General features: G+C 41.0%; 1 protein-coding gene across 6 annotated transcripts in view; it reads right to left on the bottom strand.

Annotated features, from left to right (window-relative positions):
- The window catches only part of UNC13B (unc-13 homolog B), a 211,783-nt gene that overhangs the window by 28,463 nt on the left and 167,891 nt on the right, over positions 1–15,429 (bottom strand). For all 6 annotated transcript variants that reach the window (XM_068666536.1, XM_068666537.1, XM_068666538.1 and 3 more), the window contains 5 exons: positions 14,742–14,868; positions 9,168–9,264; positions 8,233–8,376; positions 7,998–8,075; positions 6,860–6,937 (listed from right to left, as the gene is read on the bottom strand). In XM_068666536.1, coding sequence (XP_068522637.1) covers positions 6,860–6,937; positions 7,998–8,075; positions 8,233–8,376; positions 9,168–9,264; positions 14,742–14,868 — 524 coding nt within the window. The remainder of the gene's footprint in view (positions 1–6,859; positions 6,938–7,997; positions 8,076–8,232; positions 8,377–9,167; positions 9,265–14,741; positions 14,869–15,429) is intronic.

Genomic DNA, 15,429 nt, shown 5'->3' with positions numbered 1-15,429 from the left:
GCAAGGTATTGCTGCAGGCTCCAATACCCTCACAGTCCTCTTACTGATATTTGCAGAGTTAAGAAAGTGAATGTGAACTCCCCATGGCCAACAGCATAAGCAAGCTGAGAAATTAGCAAATACTGTGTGTTACCTTGGGCTCATGGGTCATTTCGTTGCTAAGTCTATAAGGAGATAGGACTGACTTATTAGACTGGATGTTATTTACTTGTGCGCTTCTCTGTGCATGGTCTTGAAAGATGCTATTTCACCCTCCACCCTGCTGTCAGTATTCAAAAGTAAGATTGACCCAGCCACTGCTCTCAGAAGACTGGACCCCAGCTATTCTGAAAATGTGTACACAATATAACAGCAAGAACTGTTGTGCACTGATCACTTTTGGAAAGCATAGTCTCAGCTTTGTGTATTGAGTACAAACAGCTCTATTCTGACACTGATCTGGACAGCTTTTTCAATACAACTATTCAGAGAAGACTTGACAAGAAAAAATTAAAAAGTGCCCCAAGCACTAAATGGATGCAGCTGATACGTTGGTATATGCTGTAAGAAAAGTGCTTGCTCCAGTATTACCAGCCCAAAGCCATCTGTTTTTGCATTCAGCAGTGCCCTTCACTCCTGTTGTTGTCATCATTCCAGCATCAAAAGAGCCGACTGTGAGAAACCCACCTCTGTGTACACATAACACCTCATGTTGAATGCTTAGGGATCACTTGCTTTGAAAAAGCAACTTGGAAGACCTGTTTCTTTACAGGCAAGCTTCTTGTAAAACAAAAACCTTCCAGAAATGTTTGCATTTGGCATTCAGAATTTCAGCCTTACCTCTAAGGCAGAGTACCTATTTACCAATGTAATGGGCTAGGTGGTTAACGAACAGTTCAGATTTTTACATTTTGTGTACACATACACCTGTAGAGGATTTGACCACGACAGGAGCACCCGCTACTGTACTCAGCGCTGAAGACCTCTTTACAATTCTCACTGTTTGTTAGAGAAAGCTGAGCCTTAAGGGATTTGGAATTTGATCTGTTCATTTTCCTTTGGGAGCTGGTGTGGAAAACTAGCTCTCTATTAGGCACTTGAAACTGTGCTAATGAAACTCCTGGATCATTTAAAGAATAGGGGGAAAATAAGCAAACAATGATTACTTAAGCCTTATAACTTCAGGCATTGCTAGCTGTAGCTATTTTTCCTTTATTAAAGTGAATTCATATTCCTATTACCTTTAGAACTCACTACAAAGGCAGAGTAAAGCTAACATAATGCCAATCAGCACTCTTTCTGGCCAAACATGTAGGTAACAAAAACAAAAACAGCATCTGTTGGTGGTGGTTTGTCTTGCCCTTACATTTTCCTACCCTTCTCGTACTATGAGAAGGGATGAGTCACAAGTTGCCTGGTTCGCTATCTGTAATTAAAAGTGCTGAACAGTATTCTGGTTTTGGCCATTTCTGGGAGGTTTGAGGCAGAACCAGTTCAGGATCCATCCAAACATTTCAAGGAACTGCTTTTCCAGTTGAGGAGAAAACAGAACAAAATGGAACAAAACAACAACAAAAAGAAATTGGCACGAGACACCTGTTCCTCTCTGTTTGCTTCTTTATAAGCTACCAGAGGCACGTGTACCAAGGTTTGGATGTCTGAGGTCAAAAGCAACAGCTGATCACTCTGGTTCATGAACCATGCAATTAATGACTTGTTCTACCACGAGGTGACGTAGACTGCTCACCAACAACCTCTGAGCTTCTCCTTGCTATTATACTTGTTGATTGCAATCTCATCTTCCTGGGAGCAGAAGAAAGGCTGATTGCCAGGGCTGGGACTGCAAGAAGGGACAGCTGGAGCAATGCTTTGCCAAGAGGATGAGCCCCATCATCTGTGGCTACGATTTGTTCCTCCTCCAGCACATCAACCCATAGCTCTCTGGGTGCAACTGGCAAGACAGTCTCACAGGTTTAACTTCAACGTGCCCAGCCTCACCCTCATGAAGCAAAGTCCTGGTGGTAAACATTCTGGTTCAGTAATCACCAAGTTCTCTGCCATTCTAGAATGGTTGTTTTCTTCTGGGCAACTGCTATCACAAAAGGAGAAACTGCAAAATATGTTCCTGATTGCTGATGCTTCGGTTTAACATGCTTTGACATGAAAGCAAACCTCAGAGAATTAACTGAGCATGATTGAAGTCCACTATGAAGGGGCAAGTAGGTGTGCACTGCTGTCTCACATACATAAATTACGGAGTCCCTATAACACCCTGTATGACTTCAAGCTGTTCTTTGCCAATATGGTGAAGCACTGATAACGGTGCTTAAATGAAAGAGCATTTATTTTGCTGCTTAGCCAATGAATTCCTATCCTAGTCTATCAGCTACCACTGATAGCAGGAAATGCTACTTGGACTGCATGATAAAGCTGACAGGTAGCGTAAAGCAGTATTATGCAGCAGGGTCACTGACATACGTCATGGCCAGACCATTTTCATTGGGTGCTAGAGCTCAGCAGGCTTATGATACCCATTCCGTGGGTGTATTGAAGATGATTCAGAGGAAGAAAGCTAATGAAAAGTTCCCCGTGCAAAGCATGGGACAGCACCAACAGTGAGGTGGCTTCTGATATCTGAGCAAATGTTCCAATTCCAGTGGAAATAAAGGCTGACACTTACATAATTCTGTGTTTGAGACTAAATGTATGGTACAGAAGACCGAGGTGCACATAAAACAGAGAAGCAGTAACTTTATCTACATTTCAGGGAACAAAGCAGGGTCTATTGATCTCCTGTGATTATCTGGGACTTGGCAATTCACAGAAATTGGGCCTCAAAGTTTCATCCAAGCACATTCAAAGCAGGAACATCATGTTCTCTAATAGTTTGAAATGTGGCATTTACACTATTATGAACTTCATTTTAGACTGATCTTTATCTCATGGATGAAATGGAACCCAAAAGCCTAATAATTTGCTCTGATGGGTTTCCAGATTCTTCAAAAGATGTCATTTGTTCTTCCTTGGTGTCTACACACAGTGATGAAGCATGAGCAACCAGAACTGGAAGGCTCTTCTGTAACTGGAGAAACACATCTCCTTCAAGAAGGTTCAAGAAGTTAATCAATTCACATCTTGAAGTCAGAGAACCTGTGAATCATCACGTTGCTGATATCAACAACCAAAGAATCTTGCCCTATGCTCTTGTAAAAAATAGAGAAACTTTATACAAGTTACCGGGTTCATCTGACTCCTGTTTGAGGTTGCTGGTTTTTGTTCTGCCTCTCCAGCTAGCTAGTGGGAGCTCCTTTCTGCAGAGCTAACTGTAGGGCAGTGAGCTCAGACTGAACCAAGGGGACTTGCTGCACCAAATTTTCATCCTCCTGCAGTGCTCAAGAGTAAGAAACCTGAAGAGCTGAGTACAGGCAAGCTTTTCAAACACTAGAGTGGCCTTAGCTATGGCATATAGGAGGGTAATGAGGAGCAATCAGCAGATGCCACAAATCCTTTGAGAACATTCTTATCAAGTCTTGGCTGTTTTTAAGTTTTCCTATAATTTATTATTCAGTTAGCTAACTTCGGATTTAAAATGTGGGCTAACCCTGGCTAAGCATTAAGAAGAGAGTTTCCCAAAGCATTAATTGTACAGCTTAGCTTGTAACTGAAGGCATGAAAATTGTATGATGACAATCTGCCACTACTCAGTAGCTAATTCTCTGGGTTCCCTAGGCAGCGCTTCTCTCCAATATTCACCCTGCACACTTGACTTCAAGGCAAAAATGTACAGAAATGTTTTAATCTAGGCTTCCACAGCACAACTGCTTTTAATTTCACTGTTATGAGTTCATAACTCTCAAAAAAAAAAAGAGCAAAATAATGGGCTACAGCAAGCAGTTTCTCACAAGCAAAATGAGAAAGGCTTATTCTAGTGTCAGAGACAGCACAGAGAGAACACAAGTCTGCAGAAAAACTGCAAAGGTGGATAGAAAATGCAGGTGACATTAGATTTCAGTAAGTAATATATGAATAAATAAATGGAACCACGGTCAAGCAAACAATAGCAATTAACCTATATAGCCCATTTTAGCAAAAAGCAACCCAGTTTCTGTCCAGCACTCATTGCTGACTCCACTGCCCGTTATGCTTTTAAAGCCAATTATCACTCCATAGATTCTGCCCTTCCAAAACTGGCTTCAGAAACATATGAGAATGCTTTTGAGCCATGCTGAAGCTGTTTTGATCCTGTGAGATCAACATATATCAGATAGGAAATGAAAGTATTAATTATAAATCCTAAAAGTCATCTGTGTCTTCCTATGAACTAAAAATATATGTATATACACCCTGGGATCTCAAGTACAGAGCCGAGAGAATCGCTCTGCAGAGTGCTAAGGTCCTGATGTCCTGACCCTTATGAGTAGTTCTGACTAGTAATGTTCATGGACCACAAAACGTCACACATTAAACCCAGATATAAAGTAGAATTTTTGCCTTTTTTTTTTTTTTTCTTTCTCTCTCTTTACCTTCTGCATACTACAGCTTAAAAAAGAATGAGAGAAGTGGGGCAGAAGTAACGCTCCTCATTTGGGGTGCAGAAGGAAGGCATTCTATCACTATATCTAGGAGCCAAATTACCTAAAATAGTACTGGGCAAGCACTTCTGTTTCTTGTTACAACATTACACTGCAGGGCAACTATCGGTGAACCCTAGATGTAGAAGCAAGAAAATGAGAGTTTTTTTGATTCACTGGCCAAAAGCCCCTAGGTAGCAGAGTTGTTTAAAAGCTTTCCAAAGGTGTGCAGTGCTAGTGTCCTGTAGAAGAAGATGTATCTGTGAATCAGAAGCAGATGAAGCCACAAGCAGCAATAACTGACAGCAATCCCCCAGTTCTGGCTTCCCACACGCTACACCTAACATACCCCTTGTAGGAACAACAGAATATTTGACACCCAGTTCTCAACAACACCTCTGAGAACACAAAAAGGTGAACAATTCAAGACAACCAGGGCATAACAGTATACTATTTTCTTAATCCCCCAAGGAAGCAGTTCGTTTTTGGTTAGAGCAGTCAAGAGGACAATGTTTACATTTGCACAAGCTGTGTGGTGTATAGATAAATATCAAATCTGTCACAGAAAGTAAACTGCCCCTCTTGAAGGAGAAGATAAAACTCAGATGCATTTCCAGCAGCGCGTTTTTTGAGCATTCCGTTTTCAAAGCAGTTGTCTCACCAGTTGACACTCACTAGGACAGCATCAATCTGCATCAGAAAAAGGACTACTCAAACTAGAGAGACCATATTTACTGTAGCAAAACAAAGGCTCTGGCAGATTTCAAGTCAAGAAGCAAAGTACTACTTAGTCTCCAAGAGTAAAACCCCTGGGAAGAGCAAACAATTCAGGCATCTAACACAACACAATTTATTTCTGGTGATCAGTGGCAGCCTAATGAAGTGGACAAGCAGCATTTGAAAAGAAAAATTCTTTCCAAAAAACAGCTTCCGAGCACATTTGCCAGGTTTCTTCCTACATGTTTTACTGCTCACAGTCTGTGTTCCTCTCCCCCCTACACACCTTTTATTTTATTTTTTTCTTTTCTCTCTGATTCCACACAGCAGAGGAAATAGTGGATTGATACCTCTGTTTCACCTTACCTACCTCGTGAGGAAGGTTTTAAAGGGCAGAATGCAGAGAAGAAGTTTAGGCTAGGAAAAGAAGCCAACTGTCTCATTAAATACTACCCTTTCCCCCACAAAGATACTATTTGACAGAGTATCAGGAGATACCTTCAATCTGAATTATAAGGAAACCCTACTTAATAGCCAGCACTATAGAAAAAATAGCAAATTGATTTCTTAAGGGAAATTAAGTGCACATGAATTAAGACGTTATAAACCACTTCATAAATGTGAAATCACAGATTTACCTTTTCCTGGGACAAAAAAAGCCTTTATCTATCACTGCTATTACAGCTGGGAGCGTATCATTTTATTTCTTGATGTAATGCTAAGAAATTAGGATTGTTGAGAACCTTGCAGTTTTCTTTGCATCATGGGGTAGATCTTTTTAAAGAGATTTTTGCCACTTCATAGAATTCTGCCACTAAGCACAAGAAAGATTTGTAACAGCAGTACAAACAAAAACTGAGCTGCCCATCAAAGTGGATTTTTCTCTTGGCATACAGATCATAGCACATGTTCTACCACAACACAAGGAAAGAAAATGCACTTAGTCTTAGAAAACTAATTTTTCCTAACATCAGTATCAGCAGCCTTTTCTCCATCTTCCTGAGTCTTGAAAAGCAATGAAAAAGAAAAAAAAAAATACACAGATTATATCAAAACAGAAACAGTGACTTTGGGGAGAAAATCCTTATTTCTGTGAAAATGGCTATCTCAGAACAAGAACAAAAACTAAGAACGATATCTGTATTCATGGACACATCCAAGTATCCAGCAAAGCGTGTGTAGAGCTCATATATTTGCATGTCTGCAATATATTAGATATTGGACATTTAATGCAAGAGGCACCCACATTTATATGCCATGAAAAATGTCTTAATGTCAACAGCTCTCAGACCTGTGTGTTTTCGTACAGAATTGAAGAACCATCAGCCATGCCTACATCCAGCCAACATGAGCACAGTACATATCCTTTTTTTTCCCCTCCTCTCTACTATTCTCTATTTCAAAACACATGCTCTTGCATCTTGTGATAAATTTAGTTGAAAAGTCTTCAGACATGGCTGCCTCCTCACGCTTGTGAAAGTGCCAGGTGTCACATTAACTTATGACTACAGCCTGCAAGTACTGGTATGACGCCAATTAGCTACTAACAGTGCAATAGGAAAGAGTAATGTTCGGTCTCTTAACGCTCTTACCTCTTTACCACCCATAGCTTCAAACATCTTCTCTAGCTGCACTCTCAGTTGCTGGATGTTATTCATCAGGATGCAGGGCTGACGGGACAAAAGCAGATGCCTGTTACTGCTCAGGATGGCAACACATTTTCATGGGTGGTACAGGCTGTGCCTCAACACCCTCCCTCAGGTACCACCAGATCTCACAGATTCTCACAGTCAAATAGGAGGTAGGGCAAGCAAAAATTTCAGCACTCAGACCAAAAAAAAGTTAAGTCCTCCTTTCTCCAGCTTGAAATCAGATGGCCAGTTCCAGAAAAAAAAACAGATCAGGGAGCTCTTCTCCATTGTACCTTTCTCCACAGTTTTACCACAAAAAAAGAATCAGTGCCAGGACAAAGTCCAACTCTCTCTACATCTCCTGCCATGCTATATAGTAGTCCTACCTATGTTGCCTTTGGCCTTCTAATGCTGTACTGCACTATCCTGAGTGGTGTAAATCCCAGATCAGAAGGGGAACTGCCAGCCAGAGCTGCATTCAGAGACACATGTGGGTTCTGCCAGGACAAGACTGAGAGCAACAGTCAAGGGCAGCTTGAGCAACTTTCTTCCCTTTGTAGTTTCATTTCCCGGGACAGATGGGTGAGACACAAAAAAACATATGGGACAGAGCCAAGGTTCAAAAATGTTTGCTTTTTTATTTGTTGCTGCCTTTTTTTTTTTTTAGTTAAATATCGTGAATTTTGGTTATTTTATTAAACAGTAAGATAATTTCATGGATACCTCAGTAAACCAAGAGAGCTGCTGTGTAACAGACCTAGAGGGCAACCTGTGTCCTTGTGCCTTTTTCTCCCCTTCCTTTTCTTCCTAAATCACCTCTGTGATGTATGACCCAGACAGACAGACTAGAAGTTAATTTCATTTGGACCTGACAACCTCCAAGCCCTGCAAATCACCCTCACAACCTAGTTTTATTTTATGGCCAAGCCAGAACTCAATCCACAAATGCCTAGGAATTGATGATGAAAATCAATACTGAAAATATTTACACCATAAACACAGTCATGTACAATGCAAGAAAACTAGTTTTTTTTTTTTTTTTTCAATTATGATAATTATGTGAATCCCCAGAATGGAAATGAAATTCAGCTGGACTCACCAGTTTCTCCTTGGAACAGTAGGATTGGAAGCTCTTGGACAGGATATCAGCATACTGCATCAGCACTTTCCCAATAGTCTGCAACGACAAGATGTGAGTACTATTACTTGTCCTCTAGCAAAACAGAAAATCTTCAGGAAATAAAACCAAAGCCAAAGACCACAGTTCTTCTAAACATCATACTATTTTGCATCCCACTACATGCAGACAAATAGCTGGATGATAAGGGTATTACCTTAGCAAACCTCCTATTATAATGAGCAACAATGACAGGGTCTGGGCACTCCAGCTTCTTAATGATCTCAAAGCTCTGATTGAGCTGGGTGAAGACATCCACCACTGAGCAAGAGAACAGAGCATGCTCGGATGTTTGCTGGAACTAAAACAGAAGTACAAAGAGAGTCATTCTCAGATGGGAAGATCTGAAATGCACACATTTCATGCAGGTCTCAGTCATCTTTAGAGCTGGCGATGGGACAACTATACCAAAACCCACTTCTTCCTCAGAATTAGGCAAAGCTCTCTAAAACGCCCAAAGGAGCTAAACAGCCATCTCTGTTGGGGCTACAGTTCACCATCCTTCACCAACTACAACATGAGAAGCGTTAAGGAAATGTAGCATGATGCTGGAAACATTATTGAGATGCATGGCTTGCCTGTCAATAACAAGGAAAGATGAGTGAAGAACTTTTTAAGACTGACTTAAAATTGAGACATTAAAGAGAATGCTTACATTATTAACATCACAGCCTACAGTGCCAACAGTCACTAAAACTGGAAGGCTCTTACCTTCCATTGGGAATACTCAGCAAACTAAGAATAAGATTACTCTATCTAGGGATTAATGTCACATTCTCATTGCATATATGCAAACTGCCTTACATTTCTATTGCATATCACACAAACGCAAAGAGAAAGAACACCAAGCCACTGGCTGACAAATTAACACCAGCGGAACAGAACAGACATACATGAATGATATGCACCTTGCACAACAACACTCTAACCCATAGAGGAAAGTCCTAAAATAAACAAGTTTTCCCAAATGTTCAGCATGCAAAAAGGGCTGTGTCATCCGCCTGTGTGACAGCTGAATTTACTGTGTTGTTATTTGGTTCTGGGCACTGAAGCATGCAGCACCAAGTCCTCCACTCAGAAACACCTACATACCCCATCTTTTTTATCTCTCTCCAGAGCACCATGCAGGAATTCTAAGGAAACATCTTCATTTTCATCCAGCCACTGCATCACGAACTGCTCAAACCACCTGCACGAGGAACAGGAAAGACAGGAAGTTACAGCAAGAAACACAGCATTCCAACCAGACCTCACCCCAGCGACATGTCCGTCCCTGCAGCACCCAGCAGATGTTTAGGTAAACTAAATACCCTCAGAATAACATTTGTCCTTCCTCATTCACCACCATTACTGCCAGACAGCAGTGCTGTTTCAGCAACCCTTGTGTCACTTGGGCTGGTCCAGCAGAAAAGATAACCCAGCCTCTGCAGACTGCTCATCATGTGCTGTTTTTGCCTTTCTCCTCTTTCTTCTTTCTTGCTACCTTCCCTTCTTTTTCCCCCTTAGTACCTCCTTTAACATTTCATCACCTCATAGTACTTCTACTGTATTTTTTCCCTTTCACCCAGGTGCCAGACGGGACATGAGAGATCTCTATGCCCACTGTCTGTATGTGCCAAAACTGTCCTGCTGCCCATTTGGGTCTGACATCTTTCACATGAGATATGTGAAGCAGTATAAAGAGAGGAAAAGAGTGTTTTCCAGGGCCCTTCAGCTATTTTATCCCTAGATACAGACATACTTCTGGACTGCCACAATGGAGAAGTTTTCTCCACCTTAGTGCTGCTCTCCCCTTCCCCACTCTAGAGCATCCTCCCATTTCCTTAGCTTGTTGACTGCACTGTGAGGATGTTTAAGATTATCTTCATGTGATTACACAGCACATCCTCCAGGGCTTGCTGGAAGCTGGCCAGCCCTGTAAGCAGCTTTTTGCTGTTTTTATTTTAAAGTACAAACTTAGTTCATGCAAAAAGTGCTAGACCAACAGCCTTGGAGCAGAGTCGAGTCCCCAGAGCACGCAAGTCCTGAAAGCAGGACAGCAAAGATTGTCTCTGTTCCCTCTCCTTACTTGGGAGAATAAACTAAATGGTAGACCACATTCCAAGATGCTACTGCAACAGCCACTGCTGTGTCTTAGGGAGATGCCTTGCATGAAATGGCATCTGGAAGTACAAAGTACACCAAACAAAGGGCTTCTACACAATCCCACCTTGCCTAAAATAAACAGGCAAAGTGAGAAGTAGCTTCAGCAATGGGATCTTAGAGCTGGGCATGCCTCTGTTCTCTGCTCTGTGGGACATAAGCACATAGCACAAGTGAGATGATTTTTTCCTGTCTGTGTTTAAGTAACAACATAACACCTATGACTTTATTTAAATGTCTCTCTAGGATTCGATGTGTGCAACTGCGGCTGAAGAAAATCTTAACTTCAAATATTACTAAACAGCATTCACAAATAAGGGAAAAAATGCCCATGCGTGATTTCAGTCCACACAAATGATTTTTATATGAGCTTCACAGAAAATAACCTCCTCTTAATAGGCAGCTGTGTTCATGCAGATTGTGATAATTATGGGCTGAGTTTGCAAAGAACATGAAAGCATGTGCCAGACATGAGAGGGAGATCAAGAGCAAATTCACAGACAGAGCATACTAGATAGCCTTAAATGCTCTCTACACTTTGAAATATAAAGCACATCAATGCTAATATTGGAAACTGTAACAGACACAGTGTTAAATGCCAACAGCAACCTGTCCATGCAGTCTTATTTATTGTAGACAGTGAAAGTGGAACACTGTCGTAGACATATGCACTTCCCATGTTCTTGAAAACTTCCTTCTAAATGAAAACTCAAGCTTCTTAAAATCAGTATATTTGGAAATTTGCTGCAATTTTCTTGCACTTTCCACATTTCACTTTTAATTCCAACAGTATAGTTTGAAACTACAGATTAATCCTTAAAAAAGAACTCGGGCAGTTTACAAGGAAGCAACTACCCATCGTCTACCTCTTTCAGAGCTCAGAGACTGCAAGTCGCTGCTTCACACATCATTGCGCAACATACAGAAAATTACTTGTTTGTGCCAGAAGCCACGATTTTGGCTCTGAGAAGTAGAACTACTTCCTATCATTCACCCTTGGTTATTGCACCATATCTATAAGAAATGGCCATTCAGTGTTGAAAACAGTCATTGCACGTTTTTATGGCTACCATATGTTGGTGTATAATTGCATGAATTGCATAGGTATTTTACTGTTTCACCAAATTGTCTAGACAAAGATGGCAAGGAAAAAGGTACTGTTCATTTTTTTTTACACCTAAAAAAAAAATCATTAGCTCCAGAAAGAGGTTTAATACGAATGTTAAAGTGCAAAGTGAATCACTCAGCTCAGGTTAAGAAATCTGTAACTACATTTGCAAAGCCAGCCTCAACTTTGTCCTTTGTTGGCTAGCAGTAAAGCACAAAAGATATACCTCATCTAATAAATACTTCCAGTCCCTGGGCACATTCAGGACTAAAACATGCTTTGAGCTGTAACACAAACCTAGAGTTATCTTAGGCCAAATATCCCTTAAAGTGTTTTACTATCAGTTCTTAGGCTGTCAAGCAAGTAAGAAGGGACTTTGGGAACTACGAGGGCAACATATAAAAAATGATATCCAAAATAATGTAACACAGAAACTAATAAAAAAAATTGATTTCATGCAGAAATAGCTTCAAAATGTTGTTATACGGCATATATTTTCTCTGCTTCAATTATTGATCTAGAACCAAACGTTGTAATGACTCACACACCAGCACACAAGGCAGAGGCTCGTGGTGCTGTTTCAGAGACATTCTGTGCTTGCAGGGGTCGGCACAGCATGGCTTGAGTTGGCACAGCCAACATCTCCAAATGATTTTCGCACAGAAAACCCCTCACTCCTGCCTGCAGAGAAAAGCAGAAGTGCTTTGCGGCTAAATGAAAGTTTGCCTGTTGGTTGCACAATAGAAACATAATACAAAAGGCTCCAATTTCAGCTTGGCCATGAGCCTGGCTCCTGTGGTATTAGGCTTCACAGGTGAATTAATTTTGTTCATTTCTTGTGGTAATGTATGTGGGTACCCAATGAAAATTCAGTGGGCTTTGGCAAGCACAGAGGCATGAAGGCAGGCAGGATTTCAAAGAGTTGGAGAGGAAAACACTGGTTAATAAAGTGAACCAGAAGAATAAGACAGAATTTTGAAGGCAAGAAAGTTTTCCCCACTTCTTTACATACCTAAAAGGCTAGTGATTTTATTTTTTATAGAAACTGACACTTTACAGCTTTTATCTGGCAGCTAAAAACAAAGGAAGTTTTGAAGATCCACTCTCAGCTGTGTTCCTACTTCATTTTCAGAAACTGCTGCTAAATTTCAGAAAATAAAGGGAACATAAAGACTTCAACCTCAGCACTTTGGAGCCTTCACCTCATTCAATTGTATCCTAAGGCTAGGAGAAATATGGTTTTGCACAGTTTCAACAAGAAATGCAAGTTTGTGGATAGCCTCTTGCCTGTTTATAAGATAAATATCTCTGCTATTTTCTGGAGAGAGGCAATTTATTTTCACCTGAGTTTACTGATGGGCAAACTTGATGCATGAACTCCTTTGTTTAAGGAAGTTTTAAGACTGTTTAAGTAAGCTTAAGGAAGCCCTTCTTTGTTGTGCAGGTGACAGAGCACGGGCACATTTTGCCCAGAGAGGCTGTGGAGTCTCCTTCCTTGGAAATCTTCAAAAGCCACCTGGACTGGTCCTGGGCAACCTGCTCTGGGTGTCACTGCTTGAGTTGGACCAGATGGACCCAGAGGTCTCTTCCAACCTCAGCCATTCTGTGAGTCTGTGAAGACCAAAAATATTTGGATGAAGCAAATTCAAGTGTTGCTGTAAATGATATGAAGGGTGTATGTAGAAATAGGTGAAGGCCATGGTTGAAATAAACATCATTTGTGCCTGATAACACGTCTATTGTACTAAGATGTAGTGAGATGTACTAACATGTAAGTGTACTAAGATCTAAGTGTGAAGTAACAAGGGAAGCCATTGGCTATACAAGTACATGAGCTCCAGTGCTCATATACACAAAAGCCAGCAGAGCAGAACAGTTTACAAAAGACAGCAAAACGAAACTGAACATCATTATCCTGATTATACAGGAGCGAAAAGGGATTAAGAATATGTAATGGCTTGCCTAACACTGCACTGATTCAGAGGCACAAAGAGAACCAGGCTTCTGAGACTGTCGCTCCTGCACCCTATTCACTGAATGAATGCCTCTCACTGATCTGATTTGTTAAGCAAGGCCCATGGTCCAAGCTGAGCAATTACACCAACTGTCTCTCAAGTCTTATTAGCACGCAGATAACATAAGGCTTGTGCGCAGAGGAGGATGGGCAGAGTATTCAAAATACCAGACTGAAAACACCGTCCAAGCAAGATGTTTTTTCCAAGAGGGGCAAATGCAGAGTGCTGCATTTGGACAGCAGTTAACAGCCACATACCAGATGGCAAGAACAGGTAGATAGGACACTGTCAAGGGTGCCTGGGGGCTGGCTTGTGACCCACTGGAAACATCACTGGTTGACAATATCACTGAAGAAAGAGGCTGCTATCATCCCAGTATGCTAGAGCAGAGCACTGTCTGCAAGACAAGGCCTAGATGAAACATCAGTGTCTAAGTCTAGGTGTTTTATGTCAAGACACAGACCAGCTGGAGAGATGTGAGTAAACCTTACTTAGAAGAAAAGCTAAGAACCAATGGGAACAGGCAAAAGACCGGGAATGGATATCAAAAGAACAGATAGCTCGTGTAAAACTGAGCCTGTTTATATCCTGTCCATGCCCTGGCTGGTAGGACAGGATATAGTAAGCTCCAGCTGAAGCAAGGAAGATTTAGAGGGGAAGAAGGTGGAGTGTGTTAAACCCCCAAAACTCAGTGGAGGGATAAGAGTGAGATGTGGAGCAATCAAGCTTCTGAAAACCAGTTAGACAAACAACAGTCAGAAACAACCTAACAGCTTCTGCCTCAGGCCAGGAAAGGAGTTCAGTTATAGTATTCTCACCAGGCTGATCAGACAGCTTTCTGGGCTCATTTTTTTTTCTTTCTTTTTTTTTTTATAAGTTAAATAAAGCTTGCGAACAATTGCTTAGAGCTTAAGAACAAGAGCTTATTTGACATTTCTAACTAACTCACCTGGTCCTGTCAGAAACTGAAAACATTATCTTTACTTACAAATTCTGGTGTGTGTGCATGCATGACACATCCGTACACAGATATGCAGACATTGATACAGATAAAGTTTACTAACACAAGAACACAAGTACTCATCTAGAAGTCTGCTGTTTAAGAACTGACCATTCTTCACATTGCAAGCACAAAAAACCACATTGTTTAAAAGACTGCCTATGCCACTGCTAAACTTTGAGATATTTGGAAGACACTGTACAATTAGGAATTGAATTGTGTCAGGTACAGGGGCGCAGAACACCAGAGGGAACAAAGATGCACATATATGTAGAAAATAAGCAGCAAAGAAATGTTGTATTTATATAAAGGCAGCCACAGGAGAACCAACTGAATACCCTCAAGATAACCCAAAGGAGAGGCATAGTGAGGATTTACTACAGGAGACACAACACACTCACGCTGGATATTCAGGCACTTTTCCCTTGAAGGCAGGCAGATCACGAACATATTCGTTGTACAGCCACTTCACTTTGAAGTGTAAATTCATATAGTCTGCACTTTTACACAGTCTGTGTTTCTCATGCTCTGCAAGGAAGGAAAAAATCAGTTAGGTCTGAATTTACCACCACCAATGCATCAGGCAGAGGAAAGCCTTATAAAGCATGTCAGTAGCATTCACTGGTTTTGAGGGTGAAGCATCTATAGAGCCACAAAATCTTCATGACACGGGATTTTGGCAGTAAGCAGAGGTTCTCAGTAGTTGACAGGTGGGGCTCTGGAGTCTGTTTTTGTGGTTCCAATTCTTACTTCCAATTGTTGAATACCGTTTGGTTGTCAAGGAAATAAAAAGAGAGCAGTCTTTTACAGCCCTTCCATCCATTTAACATATGACAGTCCAGATTTCATCTACTGCAGTAAATAAATCCAGAAAAGTGAAACTGTTCGTTCTTGGATATAAACAAATTCAATACAAATATATTACACCACATTCCCTAAGAGACAATAGTAGAAAGAATCAAGTTCTTTAGAGTTTGAACATGTCTATCACAAGCAAGTTTAGACCAGTTGTGAAGCTTTACACAAGTCCTCTACAAGTATTTTCACTAAAGCACTGAAATACCCACCCTGCCCAACTTTAACTAGCAA

Source organism: Anas acuta, chromosome Z (assembly GCF_963932015.1).
Source record: "Anas acuta chromosome Z, bAnaAcu1.1, whole genome shotgun sequence".
Taxonomy (NCBI): Eukaryota; Metazoa; Chordata; class Aves; order Anseriformes; family Anatidae; genus Anas; species Anas acuta.
The sequence above is the reverse complement of the archived record's forward strand: the minus strand, read 5'-3'. Positions and strand labels throughout refer to the sequence as shown.